Below are 16,095 nucleotides of genomic sequence, written 5' to 3' on the forward strand. Positions count from 1 at the left end.
ATAATAAAACAGTTCATGCGTACCTCAACTGAACTTTAATTTACCACAAAATATCTTAAATCCTCAAGAAAGTCGGGTAAATGCCAACTCAGACAAATCACCTGAATATTAATTTAAATGGTCTTATCATCATATAAAAATTCCAGAACCATTTAAATTCACTAAAAATTCAATTTCAACAATTTAGGCATTTTAAATTTCTAAATTCTCAATATTCGACTAAAATACCTAAAATCAATTATTTCTATTTTATCGTCGCAAAATATTCTTTTTAGCTTTTAAATGACGCTAAACTAATACTTAAGCGACTGCGATATATTCTAGGTTCACCACACTATACCTCCAACTTGCACAATTCTGGAACCTACAACAATAACCCAATAATTAATCAATAATGATACATTATTTGAGTCGAAATTGAATTAAATTCACGTGGGCAACAATTCGCACCGAGGTAGCTTGTAATCCGAACAACCGTGGCTAAAATCAAGCCTACACCGAAGCTCACCGGCAACAGGCGGCAAACTCGCCGGAGAAGATGACCGGGATTACGCAGAAAAACGGAGCCGACGGGTTGTTCTCGAAAATTTGCAAAAGTAGTACCAACAGGAAGCTTACGACATAAGGAACAAAACCCCTCAATCAATTTTTAGTTTTGAGCGACGGAATACGACGATTTCAACGGTGAAGCCGGCGGCGTTTTTAGACGGGTTTTCGGAAATCACGATTTCACCTAGCAAGAGTGGTATCAATGGATAGCTCTCGTCGAGAGGATTCCGAATATATATTTACTGTAATTTTTCGACGACCGGAGCGGCTAAAATCGAAGGTCAAAGCTTCGAAATTGAAGAAGAATGAAAAACGAAGCTGGCGGAAGTTACGGGGAGAGAGAGAACGAGATTCTCGTTTCTTCTTTTCTTTTTTTTTTTATTATTATTTATTTACTTAATCAAACTGGGCCGGGCTTGGGGAATGTGTTTGGGCTGGGCTCTCACCGAAACTGTTCGTATTCTGGAATGGATTTTAGCCTCTAAGGGCGTTGAATCTCTTATTGGAGTCAGATCTGCCTTGAAGCAGCAGTTTATGAGATCTGAATCTCCATCCATTGTTCGAGAAATCGCGGAGGAGCCTGTTGAGCGGAAGCTTATTTGCGCTGATTTCTTAATCCGTGTTTTTGCTCTTATAGGTGACGCTGAGGTAATTGATCAATCGATTAGCAATATTACCACACAACTATTGTGGTGAAAATTGAAACTAATCCATTGAATCGTAAATAAAAACATGTATACAGGATACTCGAATGGCTTATTCGTTCAGTTTACTATGAATTCATACGGTGGCAACACTTGACAATATTAATATTTTTCAAACCACAGTTGCATGCAATGAAGTACAGCCACTATTGACATGGAGTGATGCAGAGTAGTTATTTAAATTTGGGGTGTTTTTTAGTTCCATCATTTTTCACACGCTCTATTGCTGCGGCACAAAAGATATGTGCAGGGGTTGCACATTAAGTAATAATTGTTCTTTCAAAAATGCTTTATATTTTGGAATTTGGATCAATGGCTCAATTATTGCTTTTGGTGTTTTTTAATTTGATTTTCTGTAGAGTTGCTTGGCATTGAGATATGAAGCTCTGGTTATGCGAGAACAGAAGACCGCGACTCACCCCAGGCTTCAAGTTTCTTCAAAAGAATGGCAGACCTTGGCTGAACATATGATTGAAAAGGGCTCCTGTTCTGTTGCAAACAAGGTATATGGTATGATCAAATCCTTGAGATCGGAACACTAAATCTAGGTAGCATCAGTCACTAGAATTACACTACATTACCAAATCTATTGGAAGTAAAAGATATTACCCATCCTTTTTATTTTGACATAATAGTTTCTAACTCATTGCTCCAAAAATTTTTTAAATGTGCTTCCTTGTTTCACGTTTAAAACTGTACGGCTCATATGTCTATCAAACGTGGAATCTTTATTGAAAATTAAAATAGCATAGATTGGTGACTAGTTAACATCACCATTACATAATATTTGAGTCCAGTTATTGGTGTGTCATCACTCTGTTGCAAAATTTACGTCCATGTATTATAAATGAAATACAAAATAATTGAGTAACTTTTGGGCTAGAGACACTCAGACACCTAAGAGAATGTGGCAATTGAATGGATCTAGGGCAGACTGCAGAGATTAGAGACCAGTGTCCCTGGTAAACAGATTATAGTTAGGATTATGTTTTGACTGACTAGTTATGTGCTTTTCACACACACACAATTAAATATCAATTGTGATTTTGCTAAATGAAATAGATATATAAATAAGATAACTCACAAAATTTTGTGAGACGGCTCACGAATCATTTTGTGAGACGAATATTTTATTTGATTCAATAATGAAAAAATATTATTTTTTATGACAAAAATATTAATTATTATTGTAAATACAAGTATAGTTGACACATTTCACGGAAAACAGACTATGAACATTGATCCTAAATTTGCAAACGCGTGTAGACACATTATGATTTAAATTTTATATGCATATAATATTTCAAACAATGTTAAATAAAAATAATAAGCACAAAAACACCCGCAAACATTAAAAAATATATATAGGGAAAAAATAGTGTCAGAAAAACAAAATGACATGTTTAAATAAAAAAATATTATGCTTCTTAATTCATATTTAAAAATCAACTTGTTATAAAAGTGATATATTTATATATAAAATAAAAGAAAAGATAAGATAAAAACATTAAATATTCATTAGCAATCATTAAAAAAACCAACTCATTTTAGCAACCAATTTTAGTAGCAACAAAAAAAAAAAACAATTGGTAAATTATGAATTCGATATGCTTTAATGTCCAAAATCATTTAAGATATACAATGAATTACCAAAAGAACCCATAAAAAAAACCATTAATTGAATTTACTAACTTAAATGAATAAGGATATATTAGAAAATTCACAATTAAAAGTCATATATTTATATGTATGTTAGATATATATATCTTCAAATGAATTCAAAATGAATATAGATAAATTTTTTGCATCAGGAGTGCCTTTGTTACTCAAGTTTTTGGCTTGAAAATCAGAATCTGCTGCCCCTTGCAGCTGGGAGGCCTGTTTACCAATAAGAATATAATTTTGTGCAGTTTCAGTATATATAGCTGGCTCGTCGTACTCTGTTTTTACTTGTACTCAAACAAAACTTAAATTCAATTTTGTTGCAAAATGGTTACGCTTTCTGAGCGACTAGGCTGAATATGTTGCTGTCGTCGGCTGGAAGGCATGAGGTTCCTTTTTTCTACTTAAATGCCATACTTTATGGCCTTGGTATAGTGTTAATCAAAATGAAAAACCTAATGCTGAGGATGAAGAATATTAAGTGCTGCCACTGACTTTGACCAAAAATTAAATAAACCTCAAAGTTAATTCGTATTTTAAACTTAGTTCTCACTTCATCTTTTGGACAGATGTTTCTTCAATGCTGAACATTAAGCATCTGATTCATTCAGTTCCTATTGTTTGGTATTGTGTGACTCATTTGAACTTCTTACTGAGAAGCTGTAGCCAGAGAGTTAAGAGCCAGGTGATTTTAGCTTTTGTCTTTTAATTGCAGGTGTGCGACAAAGCTCTGATTAGCCTCAAGGCGTATCAAGCAGCAGATTCTAAAGCAGAAGAATTCTTACAGGACGTGCATGCCATCAAGAAAATCAAGGGACTAAAGGATGCAGCTGTACTATCAATGTCTTCACAATCTGGTATTTAAATTATGTATTTTGATGTTTCAAAATAGAAATCACCAGCAATCAGCAATTTTTTTTTTTGTAATAGATAAAAGAGTAAATTATAATCTTTTTCAAGCCGAAAACTCTAACTATTATTACCAGGCCTCTCCCCATTTTGCAAATCATGAACGTTCACCCCTGAAAACCTCCCAATCATTCATTCAATTACCTTCATTACCAACGATAAAGATATGCTCCAATTTCAGAGATATAATGATGATGATGATTAACACTCCATTTGTCTCTCACTTGAAATTTGAACTTCTACTAATCTTATTTCAATATCAATATCTAAAAATTAGCCTCTTAATGGATGGATGTCATTACTTCCATATATCTTATTTGAATGTCTAATACAAAGAAAGTGCTCCTGATATGATGATGAACTTCGCTGTCTTACACAAAGCCGTCTAAATGAAATACAGAAACTGTCTTATTGAGTCGACTGAGCTTAATTCTCGAACAATTGAATAACTTGAAAATTTTGTTTCACTATTTAAAGTTAATGATAATGGATTTATACAATTATGATGTTTGTGATTATTCAGTCCAGGCGAAGGCAGCAGAGTGCCTAAAACAGAAAACAGTCGAGGAGAGCACACAACACACTATAACGTTTATTGGGACGCAATTCTCAGGAAGCTCAAGGTTTAGAAGTGAGATCAGAAAACGTAATTTTCATAGATTGAAACACTCCCAGAGTCTATGAGACTTTTTTGAAAGCTAGAAGTTCAAATTTGATCTACTTCTCTACTGCCGTTGGTCTCTTTATTTTTCATTTCAATTATTTTGTTAGGGGAAGATCCGTTCCTCATTCCTCATGTTATGTTATGCAGGTTTAAGGCTTTGTTTATTTGGCTGTCTTGTCATCTAGTTTATCTTTCTTGTGCATGTGATTGGGGTACATGTCAAGATGTTTCCTGTGAGTATGGATAAAATAACCATTTTTGTAGCTTAGAATTTATTGAATCTGATCATTCGTAGCGAACTGTAGACTAATATTTGTTAGTTACTTGGCAGATGATTATTCAAATGTTAACCATTGGAAAGAGAATTAAACAAAATTTCAACGTGTGAATGATTTGGGGCGAAAGGAAGAAAGTGCAGGTGAAATTTTAGCTAACCAAAGAAACTAAACTTAATCATTGGATAAAAGTTCGAATACGTTGTGATTAGATTACTCTTTTTAGCCCCCTTGCATGGTCTTGGTATAACCCTGACCCTGACCCTCTTAGAACTTGAAGTTCAATTCGTTAGGGAATTTTTTGCTGCATGAAATGAGCATTGTGAAAAATTGTTTTATTTATCTCATCCTTCCAAATTTGACTTCGTTTGTGTAGCATATGGCAGATAATTTCATTATATGGTGTTTGAATTGGAAATATTAAAGAGCATACCATATTTGACATAGCAAGGGAGTTATTAGCAGACAGGGATGTCAATGGGTCCGGGTTTTACCCAGACCCACAATGGACTCGCGCGTATAGGGCGGGTTTAGACCGTACCGAACTACGGTACCGTATACCGTACCGAAAATATCGGTATGGAATTTTTCCATACCGATACCGATACCGGAAATTCGGTATACCGCACATTCGGTATACCGAATTTTCGGTATGAAAAAAGTTCATACCGGTACCGTACCGACACCGAAAATTTTGTCGGTATACCAAAAAAAATGTCGGTATACCGAAATGTTTTCGATATACCGACACATTTTGGTATACCGACATTTTTTCGGTATACCGAATTTAAATTTAAAAAAAATAATAATAATAACTATTTTCGGTATATACCGAAATACCGAAAAAAAAATATTCTGTACCGATACCGATACCGAAAATTTCGGTAATACCGTACCGAAATTTTCGGTATACCGGTTTTTTCGGTAAGTTCGGTATTTTTTCGGTACGATTTTTCGGTATTTCGATATTTCGGTATTTTTTCCCACCCCTAGGCGGGTTTGGACAGACTAAATGGGTCATGGGACGGGTCTAGGGTCCAATTTTTCAGACCCGTCCGGGTATGGGGCGGGTCATGGGTCCTATAATACCCGCCTCATTCCCGCCCCATGTATGTGAATATAAATACTTTGGATTTTAGTTTTATTAATTTTCATTTTTTAAGTAGCTTACCTCAACCATAACGGTCTTAGCTATTCCTATGTCAACTGTTGCATTTGAATCTGCTTTTAGCAATAGTGAAAGAATAGTTGGTCCTCACCTTAGTAGACTTAATCCAACGACTTTGGAGGCATTGATGTGCTCGCGAAGATAGTTGTGGGGTAAGGTCAAAGATAAATAAATCACAGTTTTATTTTGTTATTGTACTTTCATTTTAAATTTTTTATTGTACTTTCTCTATTTAAATTACATTTTTTCACAGTTTGAAATTACAGTTTTATTTTTTCAATGTACTTTCTCTCTTTAATTTTGTAGTTAATTCTTCAAGTAGTTTACCAACTTGTCCCATCATTCTTGATGAAGAGGAAGATGATCCCGAAGAATGTGTCTGAAATATTGCCTACTCACTGATTTTATACTGATCTGTTTAAGTTACGTCATGACTTATTTTTGGGGATGTCAAGATTTTTTTGGAGAGCTAGCTAGTAACTCTTTTTTTTATGTAATTCTTTATGTCGTGAAAATAATTTGTCTGTTATTATTAAGTGTGGTCAAAGACATGAATTAATTTTCCACAATGTTGTATTTAGAGGTTTGTCTATTTCATAATTCAGTCATGTGAGAAGAAAGATTACTTTTTTATTTAAAAAAAATTCGGGTCTCACGGGTTTCATGGGTCTACCCGGCCTCATTTCGTATTCGAGGTGGGGCGGGTCCGAAGAATATTTAACGGGGTAGGGCGGGTAATGGGTCAAAGTTTTTTTCATGGAGCGGGTCTTAGGTTTAGCTATACCCACCCCATACCCGCCTCATTGACATCTCTATTAGCAGAAGTTTTAGGGAACACTTCCTATATTTTAGCTATGTGGAAGTGTTTTGGAGTGTTGTGGATACCTGCTTCAACTTATGTAGTTTTTAATAAAAAAACTAGAAACAAAATTGAATTTTTATTTCTACTTTTTTGTTAATGATTTTAAATTATAATTTTACATTTATATCCTTAAAAAATATATCATATTCTACAATTATTTTTTAACATACGTTTATCTCAAATTCACGTCCATTTTTTCGTAAATATTTTTTGGAGATTAAATTTTAAATTTTATTTATATATGACTTTTATGTGTTTCTAATGAAATTCATAAAATTTCAATCATATTTTATTACAAACATTTATTTTTAAAAACAATATTTTGCAATTTTCTTATAATTTTTATTAATTATTAATTTTATATAAATTTTCAAACATTCATGTTATAACAAGATAAATTATTTTCGATACAAATTATTTAAATGTAATAATAAATATATTAATACATTGTTGATAATATGAGTGTCAAAATCTAGATAATTAAAAGCGATAAATATTATATATATTAAGAATATTGTTATTTTTTTTACTATAAAGTAAGCTTGTAAATAATTTTTTTCAAAGTATTCAAGTTTTAGCTTATATTTGTTTTTTACTTTTATTTCCAAACACTCTCTAGTGTCTACTTTTGTTTCAGACCCACTTTTTAAAAATATTTTCTGAAAAATGTACTTAAAAATATGATGTGTTTTTGTTTTATTATTTGATGTACTCTTTTTTCTACCTTAAACGTGATCTAACATGGAATATAATATATTGATGGTGATATTATGTCGGAGATATATAAATTTTTTTATAATGCATGGATTGGATACATTTGAAATTTAAAATATAGTTTACATTTTTTGGGGTAAAAAATATAGTTTATTGGATATACATTATTATGATATTAATAATTTTATTTTTTTAAATAAAACTAAGGTTATTTCTAGATACTGTGAAGATCAGTTAAATAAAAAATGAATGTGATGGAAGATGTTAAAAGGAAAGAAAACTAAAAAGAATTGGTGTCTTTACAAAAAATTATCTTTACATTTTACTTGAAAAACTTTTTCAAAAATATATGTAAGATAATTTTATCATTTCAAATATATTTTGTAACTCAATACATAATCTTCGTTGCACGACCCTAAAATAATAGCTATGACAATTAATTAATGTCAAAGATTGCTCACCATCCCACCGTTTTAGAGTTGAAAAACATCCACATCCCAATACTCGAATCTTCCATGTCACTAAGCACATTTAATGTAGTTGCATTGGAGCTCTCACGTTTTGTTTTTGTCTTAAGAAGGTGAAGATCTCTGTTTTTTCCCATTTTAATTTTAAACTCTTCTGGTATTCCTCTCGCTCCAATCATCTCTCAAAACCTAAAAGACTTGCGCTTTCAACTCTTCCAACACCATCGGCTCTTGTCGGCCGCCTACTGTCACCGCCGACTACAAGGTTGTCTCTCATAGCTCCTCCATTCTCTGATTAAATGTAATTTTCTAAATTTTAAGTTTTTTTTCCTCTTCTTTTGAATTCTTTTCGGAGAAATTGACACACAATGTAAATGAAAACCAGAGCAAGAGATCACGTGCCGGATCATTGTACTAGATATTAATAATAACAATAACAACAACAAACTATCGAGTTTGTTCAAAATGCTTCGACCTATCTTATGAATCTCAAATCTCAAATCTCAAATCTCAAACTCCATAAACATCGAGCTCAGGGCTTGACTCACTCGTGCTACTCCCTTAAATTATAGACTTTATGGGTAATTACATCAGTTCTTTCTAAATCTTACGTAGGAGCCCAAAAAAGGAAAAAAGTTTCAAAAATTATTTTTAAAATGAAAATATCAGAAGCTCGTGCAATAATAGGGCAGTTAATTAAATATGAACCTAATATATATATCGTAGACATTATAGAATTGGTAGGGAAGAGAGCTGTTACAATTTCTTTGGAATGGCGTATTAGAGGCTCGAAATCATGTGATGTGCATTAAATCCGAGCTTCAGAGATTCCAGCTTAGGGTTCCCCCACTCTTAATAAATCTTGGACTATCGATGCATTAACCACAAGATGATGACAACTTTAATTAATTGATGCATATATAGGTAGCTACTAAAATAGGGAGACTTGTTGTAAGTATCCGGATGTCTGAGTTGATAAAATAGTAAATACGATGCCAAATGATCACGAGTTTAATTCTTTCTATCGACACTTTCTCAATCGAATCTGTTGTACATGGCTTTTCAATTGCGGTTTACCAGACTGGTGTAGTACAACGGGTTCTCCTCCACCAAAAAAAAAAGTAAATATTAAAAGTAATTAATCGTGTTTAGGATATTATTCAGCTATAAAAAATAATTTTTTCAAAAATAAAAAATAAATAGAAGGAACCCATTTTTGCTAGGTGAGAATTTTAACATTGAATATATATGGAGTATATACGTGTGTGTAAATAGTAAAATGAATATTTTTGTTTGATGTCCCATGTAACGGAGAATAAATATATATTTAAAAAGCAAGCACAATCTAATGCATGTGGTCATATATATTATAATTAATATATATGATTGTGAATTAATTGTTTTCATATATATATAATTTCAATTTCATTTCATGAATATATATTGATACTCACGGGAAATTTAGGGTCCGCTCCCAGCAAGTGTCACTAGTACAGACGCAGGGTTTTGAAATTATCCTGAGCCTGAAATCATGAAAAAGACCGTTAAAGGGGGCCAGGAGGGTGTCCTGGCGTAGCCCCTCCGACGCTCAAGTCAGTGACTGAGGATATATGGGGGGAGCAGCTAAGGGTGCTGCTGAAAACAATATATTGAATTCAATAACTGAACACTCAAATCTGGTATTTATAGGAGAATACATGGGCCCTTGATGGGCTTGTCTTCAGTTTGGACTAGGGATGGGCCAAGGGTAATGGGCTCATCCATGGGGTATCACCAGTCTCCTCCTCCCGAGTCGAACTGAATCGTAGGTTCAAAGTTCGATTAGATGTGCTGTCCTCGGGTCACCGGGTACGAGTTGTGTATTTTCTTCCGGTCGTTTATCAGTCTCCAAAGATTTGGAAACAAATTAAATCATATCGCAATCTTGTTATAGTTTTCTCTTCAATTCGTTCACCAGCTCTCCCCCCCCCACGCCTGAGTCATCGCCTCGCTACCCTCGCCGAAACCCCATTCAAGCTCGCCCAGCCCCACGCATTCAAGCGCCCAGCCCCGTGCGCCGCGCTTCGCCATCCTCCCGCTCGCCCTGCCGAGCTCGCCCAGCCGAGCCCCCTGCCCCTCGTCTCCTGCCGATCGCCCATCAGAGCCCCTCGCTCGCCCAAGCACCCAGCCCCGCGCGCCGCGCCTCGCCATCCTCCCGCTCGCCCTGCTGGGTGCCCTGCTCACGCTCGCCCAGGCCCACACGCCCGCCTCGCCTGCCTCGCCGTCTCCCTGCCCAGCCGAGCTCGCCCAAGCCCACGCGCCAGCCCCTCGCCACGCTCGCCCCTTGCCTCCTTGCCCCCTCGCCTGCCAGCACCTCGCCCAAGCTTCGCCCTCGCCACCTCGCCCCCTCGCCTAAGCTCGCCCAGCCGAGCGCCCACGCTCGCCTAGCCAAGCACTCGCCCTCGCCGAGCGCCACGCTCGTCCAGCCAAGCTCTCGCCCGGCGCCCCCAGCACGCCTGCTCGCCCAGCCAAGCTCTCGCCCGGCGCCCCCAGCACGCCTGCTCACCCAGCCAAGCGCTCGTCCCCTCCGAGCGCCACGCTCGCCCCCGCAGAGCGCCACGCTCGCCCAGCCAAGCGCTCGCCCTGCGCCCCTAGCACGCCTCACGCCGCTCCACCCTCGCCCAAGTGCGCCTGCTCGTCCAGCGCCCCCCATCTCGCCTCGCACACCCGCTCAGCCCGCAGCCACTCGCTCGCCCAACGCATCGAGCGCTCGTCCAGTACGTTGAGAATTTTGATATATTCCCTTGCGAATGGTTGTGTGATTTCTGAAAAAATTATGGGGGCGTTGCCCCCACACCCCCACGACCTAACCGAGCAGGTCGATCCCCGTAATTTTCGCAGCGGCAAACATTGTTCGTTAACGACAAACGAAATAAATTTTTCTAACACAGTATGCCATCTTCGCCCACATCTTCAAGGTCCTCTACTAAGCTTTTGAAGGGCAATAGTTTCCACTTCCCCTGTGCCCTTGACTCCTCTGCTAAAATAGTTCATAGCAGGAAAATAAAATTCAACACCTCCACCCTCTGACTCCTCTGCTAGGTGACTCCATAGCATGAAGATAAAATTCAACACCTCCACCCTCTAACTCCTCTGCTAGGCGATGCCTTAGCAGGAAAATAAAATTCAACGCGCCCACCCTCTAACTCCTCTGCTAGGCGATGCCTTAGCAGGAAAATAAAATCAACACCTCCACCCTCTAACTCCTCTGCTAAGCCGGGCCTTAGCAGGAAAAATCAAACTCTCACCTCATCATCTCATAACTCCTTTGCTAAGCCGGGCCTTAGCGGGAAAATAAAATCAACACCTCCACCCTCTAACTCCTCTGTTAAGCCGGGCCTTAGCAGGAAAATAAAATTCAATGCGCCCACCCTCTAACTCCTCTGCTAGGCGATGCCTTAGCAGGAAAATAAAATCAACACCTCCACCCTCTAACTCCTCTGCTAAGCAGGGCCTTAGCAGGAAAGTAAAATCAACACCTCCACCATCTAACTCCTCTGCCAAGCCGGGCCTTAGCAGGAAAAATCAAACTCTCACTTCATCATCTCATAACTCCTCTGCTAAGCTGGGCCTTAGCGGGAAAATAAAATCAACACCTCCACCCTCTAACTCATCTGCTAAGCAGGGTTTAGCAGGAAAGTAAAATCAACACCTCCACCCTCTAACTCCTCTGCCAAGCCGGGCCTTAGCAGGAAAAATCAAACTCTCACTTCATCATCTCATAACTCCTCTGCTAAGCCGGGCCTTAGCAGGAAAATAAAATTCAACGCGCCCACCCTCTAACTCCTCTGCTAGGCGATGCCTTAGCAGGAAAATAAATATTCTCCACCCTCACCCTCAAACTCCTCTGCTAGGCGACAACTTAGCAGGAAAATAAAATTTTTTTCTTCTCCCCAACTCTGCTCCTCTGCTAGGCGATGCCTTAGCAGGAAAATAAATATTCTCCACCTCACCCTCTACTCCTCTGCTAGGCGATGCCTTAGCAGGAAAAATTTAACTTTTCTCCCCCCCACTCTTCTCCTCTACTAGGCGCAGCCTAAGTAGGTAAAATAAAATTCATATAATCCTCATAATACAAGAACAACCACGAACTTAATATAAGAACTTGGCTTTATTAAATATCAACTGATAACGTAAGACAAATTCAGGAACGAAATACATCAAAAATGAAGTAAAGATATTCTCTAAGGTGGTAAGCGTTCCCATGCCTCTTTAGAGCATTACCCAGCGCATTCTCCAACTTTCCTCTCAGCTCCTCTTGTACCTCCACATGACAAAGTTACCCATTTAGAAGCTTCTCCGAATGACTCTACAACTGCAAGACTGAGCTCAAGCTTCCATGCGAATGCTCGTGACCTCTCTTTTCTTCTTCCTTCACGATTCTTTCATAACAACGACGTGCGCCTTTTTGGTCCCCGCACAGGACTCCAACTCCTCTTCCCACAGGAAACTTAAGCTTCTGATGATAACTGGAAGCTACTGCTCTAAAATCCTTCAGGGCTGGTCGTCCTAGAATTCCATTATACGCTGACGGGGTATCTACTACAGTGAAGGCTATCATCTTTGTTACCCGCCGAGAATCAGTCCCCAAGGATAGGGGAAGAACAATCTGACCCAAAGGCAAGATGACGTGTTCTGCAAACCCATACAGCGGGGTGGATACCGGCTCAAACTCAAATCCTCTCATCTTCATTTGATCCAACGTGCTCTTGAACAAGACGTTCACGGAGCTTCCATTATCAATAAATATTCTCGCCACATCATAATTGGCAATGGTGATCGTTACCACCAAGGCATCGTTATGTGGAGTCACAACGCCTCGGAGATCTTCCGGCCCAAAGCTGATGACGGGGTCTTGTGGTAAGTCTGCACCCCTAGATATCTCAAAGTTCTTCAACCTTCTCCCATGTGCCTTCCGAGCTCGCCCAAAGTCTCCATCAGTAGCACCCCCCGAGATCATATGAATCATTCCTCTCGTAGGGTGGTTATCCACATTCATTCCCCTCCTCGGTTCCACGAGCTCCTGAGGGACATCTTGACATCCACTTTCCCTCTCTGCTCACCCATCCTCTGATTTATCCATGGAGGGCCTTGACTACGCCTAGGGGGCGAGCGAGACCATTGTCGACTCCTTAATGAGGATCCTTCTCGTCTATCCCGTGAAGGCAATCTAGCACTGCACCCAACCCTTCGCGACTTCTCCCACCTCCCCGCGGGCTCCCTCGCCTCCATCACCTTGTCCCGACTCCTATCTAGGGGAACATGGGATGAGAATTGTCTTCTATTACTAGTTCTGTCTTCCTCTCTTTCCCCCGAACCCCTCTTCCTTCCTCCCTTCTCCGCTCCCTCAACTCTACTTCCTCCGGGCCGGCTCTCCATCCTTCTGTACCGTTGGGCATCTTCCAAGTTTACATATTTCTCAGCTCGAGCCAACAGATCATCATAGCTCAACGGAGGCTTCTTGACCAGCGACTTGAAAAACTCCCCTCCCCTCACTCCTTGTGTGAAGGCACTTATCATGATGTCAGGGGTAGCCGCTGGTATTTCCAGCGCTGCACTGTTGAAACGCTGGACAAATTCTTGCAAAGTTTCATTCTCTTGCTGTTTCATCACGAACAGGCTCAAATAATTTTTCTGGTGCCTCTTGCTGCTAGCAAATCGGTGCAAGAAGGCAGCTGAGAAGTCCTCAAAAGAACGTATAGAGCTGGGCTGCAAAGTGTTAAACCACTGCTGGGCTGACCTCACCAACGTGCCCAGAAACACCCTGCACCTGACTCCATCCGAATATTGGTGCAACAGAGCCGCATTCTCAAACCTCCCCAAGTGTTCTTCGGGGTCCGTATGTCCATCATATTCTCCAACGTTTGACTGTCGGAAATTTGGAGGAAGCCCCTCTTCCAAAATGGCGAGGGAAAAAGGACTTCCTTTCTTGGGCGCTGCAGCTCTGTTTCCCAACTGCTGCCTCATCATCCGTATCTCCCTCCACATCTCCTTCATCTCCGAATTCTCCTCACTAGGGAGGGTTCGCATCTCCTCTACCCTACTCTGACTACCCTCCACATTCTCCTCTCGCTCCTGGCGAGCGGCCTGCTCTTCTGCAAACATAGACTCTTGATTTCTCTTTATGGCCTCATCCACTGTCTGGGTGATAAATTGTCCCAATTGTTCTAGGGTCAAGTTCCCCACATTCTCATTGGGACGGGGTTGCTCGACCCTTGTCTCGTGAAGGGGCTGCTCGGTTCTTGTCTCTTGACGAGGTTGTTCATGTCTCGTCTCAAGACGCGGTTGTTCCTGTCTTGTTTCAACATGAGATTGTTCGGGTCCCCTCCGAGGACGCGATGATGCTGAGGTAGCTCTTCTACTTCCTTTCTTGCCTACCATCTCTACGCCTCAACTCAAGTGTTCCCACAAACGGCGTCAAGTGATACTCACGGGAAATTTAGGGTCCGCTCCCAGCAAGTGTCACTAGTACAGACGCAGGGTTTTGAAATTATCCTGAGCCTGAAATCACGAAAAAGACCGTTAAAGGGGGCCAGGAGGGTGTCCTGGCGTAGCCCCTCCGACGCTCAAGTCAGTGACTGAGGATATATGGGGGGAGCAGCTAAGGGTGCTGCTGAAAACAATATATTGAATTTAATAACTGAACACTCAAACCTGGTATTTATAGGAGAATACATGGGCCCTTGATGGGCTTGTCTTCCGTTTGGGCTAGGGATGGGCCAAGGGTAATGGGCCCATCCATGGGGTATCATATATATATATATATATATATAATTAAATTTCATGCACAGGACTATAAAAAGTCTTTCATCACCCCTACAGCTTGTCCTCAAAATCTTTCGATTGTATGGAGTCCTTTCTAGTTTTTTTCTATAAAATAAATTGACATACAAGATCAGTGTTCTCTATATACATGTATGAAACTGGTTGTTTTACTTTTACATGAATAATGAGATCTAAAATGGGAGGAGGACCCTGTGCTTCCTGCAAACTGCTGCGACGCGCTCGAAGGACTGCATCTTTGCTCCTTACTTCCCCCCAGATGATCCTCAAAAGTTTGCTATGGTTCACAAGGTCTTTGGTGCCAGCAATGTCAGCAAGATCTTGCAGGTATCTCTTTCTTTCTTTCTTTATTCAAATGTATAAGTTTTAATTTGTTTGCCAAATCCCGAATGGGGAAAAGAAAAGGAATCATGAGATCAAAACTTCAAGATTTGGTGATAGATTTCTCATATATATCATGTTTATTTTTCTCAATATTAGTATATGAAGTTCAAATATTGATCTTCAGGTCAATCAATTAGTCATAATCATATAAAGATGTATTTAATATCCTCCCAAAGTTCAATTGGAGTATATGTTCTGCATTGAATCCACCCTTTAGTCAAACCCTATAGTGTGAAAATGGTATGAAGTACCTATAAATGTTACTTAAACACCCTATATTATATGTTTGTCTTGTAAATTTTTGTAGGAGGTTCCAGTTCACCAGCGAGCAGATACAGTGAGCAGCTTAGTGTATGAAGCGAATGCAAGGATGAGGGATCCGGTATACGGATGTGTAGGGGCAATATCATATTTGCAAAGTGAAGTATCCAGGCTGCAGATGCAGTTAGCTGTGGCTGAAGCTGAGATTCTGATGTGCATTGATCAGATGCAACATGGAGAGCAACCCGCGGTGCCGCAGACTCAATCAGATTATGACAAATCTCTTCTCTTAGCTTCTTCCGACGACGACGTTAACCTTTGCGACTTTTAAAACTGCCATAGCTTTGCTACTACTACGATTAATTATCATGTCATGCAAGACCCTCTCAAGAGAGAGTCCGTTTAGTATTGATCGCGTGCGCCAAATTAAATTTACAAATTTTGCTGCTAAAATGCATTTGGTCCCCATCCCCTTGGAAAAAATTACTCATCTTCGGCTAAATCAATATTCATAGATATGTGTTTGAGTTACTAAAAAAGTTGACAAATGGTTTGTTTTTAAAAAACATAGGTAGGCATAATGTTTGTGTTTGAGTTACTATTGAGGCAACATGGTTCAAATTATTTACATCAAAAGATAATCTATTCTTACTA

At 39.3% G+C, this 16,095-nt stretch overlaps 2 protein-coding genes across 2 annotated transcripts; both read left to right on the top strand.

The window, feature by feature from the left end:
* Positions 1-972: 972 nt before the first annotated feature.
* On the top strand, positions 973-4,826 carry LOC142524951 (protein DOUBLE-STRAND BREAK FORMATION-like). Its single transcript, XM_075629111.1, has 4 exons — positions 973-1,197; positions 1,613-1,756; positions 3,631-3,772; positions 4,348-4,826. Exons 1-4 carry the CDS (start codon positions 973-975, stop codon positions 4,506-4,508), a joined length of 672 nt encoding a protein of 223 aa, XP_075485226.1. The 3' UTR covers positions 4,509-4,826.
* Positions 4,827-14,871: 10,045 nt separating this feature from the next.
* On the top strand, positions 14,872-15,772 carry LOC142525514 (LOB domain-containing protein 12-like). The gene is given in 3 exon segments (XM_075629829.1): positions 14,872-15,014; positions 15,017-15,123; positions 15,488-15,772. Coding segments are annotated over 3 exon segments (444 nt in total). The 5' UTR covers positions 14,872-14,962.
* Positions 15,773-16,095: the final 323 nt, after the last annotated feature.

Source organism: Primulina tabacum, chromosome 14 (assembly GCF_025594145.1).
Source record: "Primulina tabacum isolate GXHZ01 chromosome 14, ASM2559414v2, whole genome shotgun sequence".
Taxonomy (NCBI): Eukaryota; Viridiplantae; Streptophyta; class Magnoliopsida; order Lamiales; family Gesneriaceae; genus Primulina; species Primulina tabacum.

What these genes read in the sequence shown, in the direction of transcription:
- LOC142524951 (XM_075629111.1), top strand. Translation starts at nt 973, where the DNA reads ATGTGTTTGGGCTGGGCTCTCACCGAAACTGTTCGTATTCTGGAATGG. An exon ending in CTCTTATAGGTGACGCTGAG is followed by an intron (nt 1,198 to 1,612) that starts GTAATTGATCAA and finishes GATTTTCTGTAG; the next exon opens with AGTTGCTTGGCATTGAGATA. An exon ending in CCTGTTCTGTTGCAAACAAG is followed by an intron (nt 1,757 to 3,630) that starts GTATATGGTATG and finishes TTTTAATTGCAG; the next exon opens with GTGTGCGACAAAGCTCTGAT.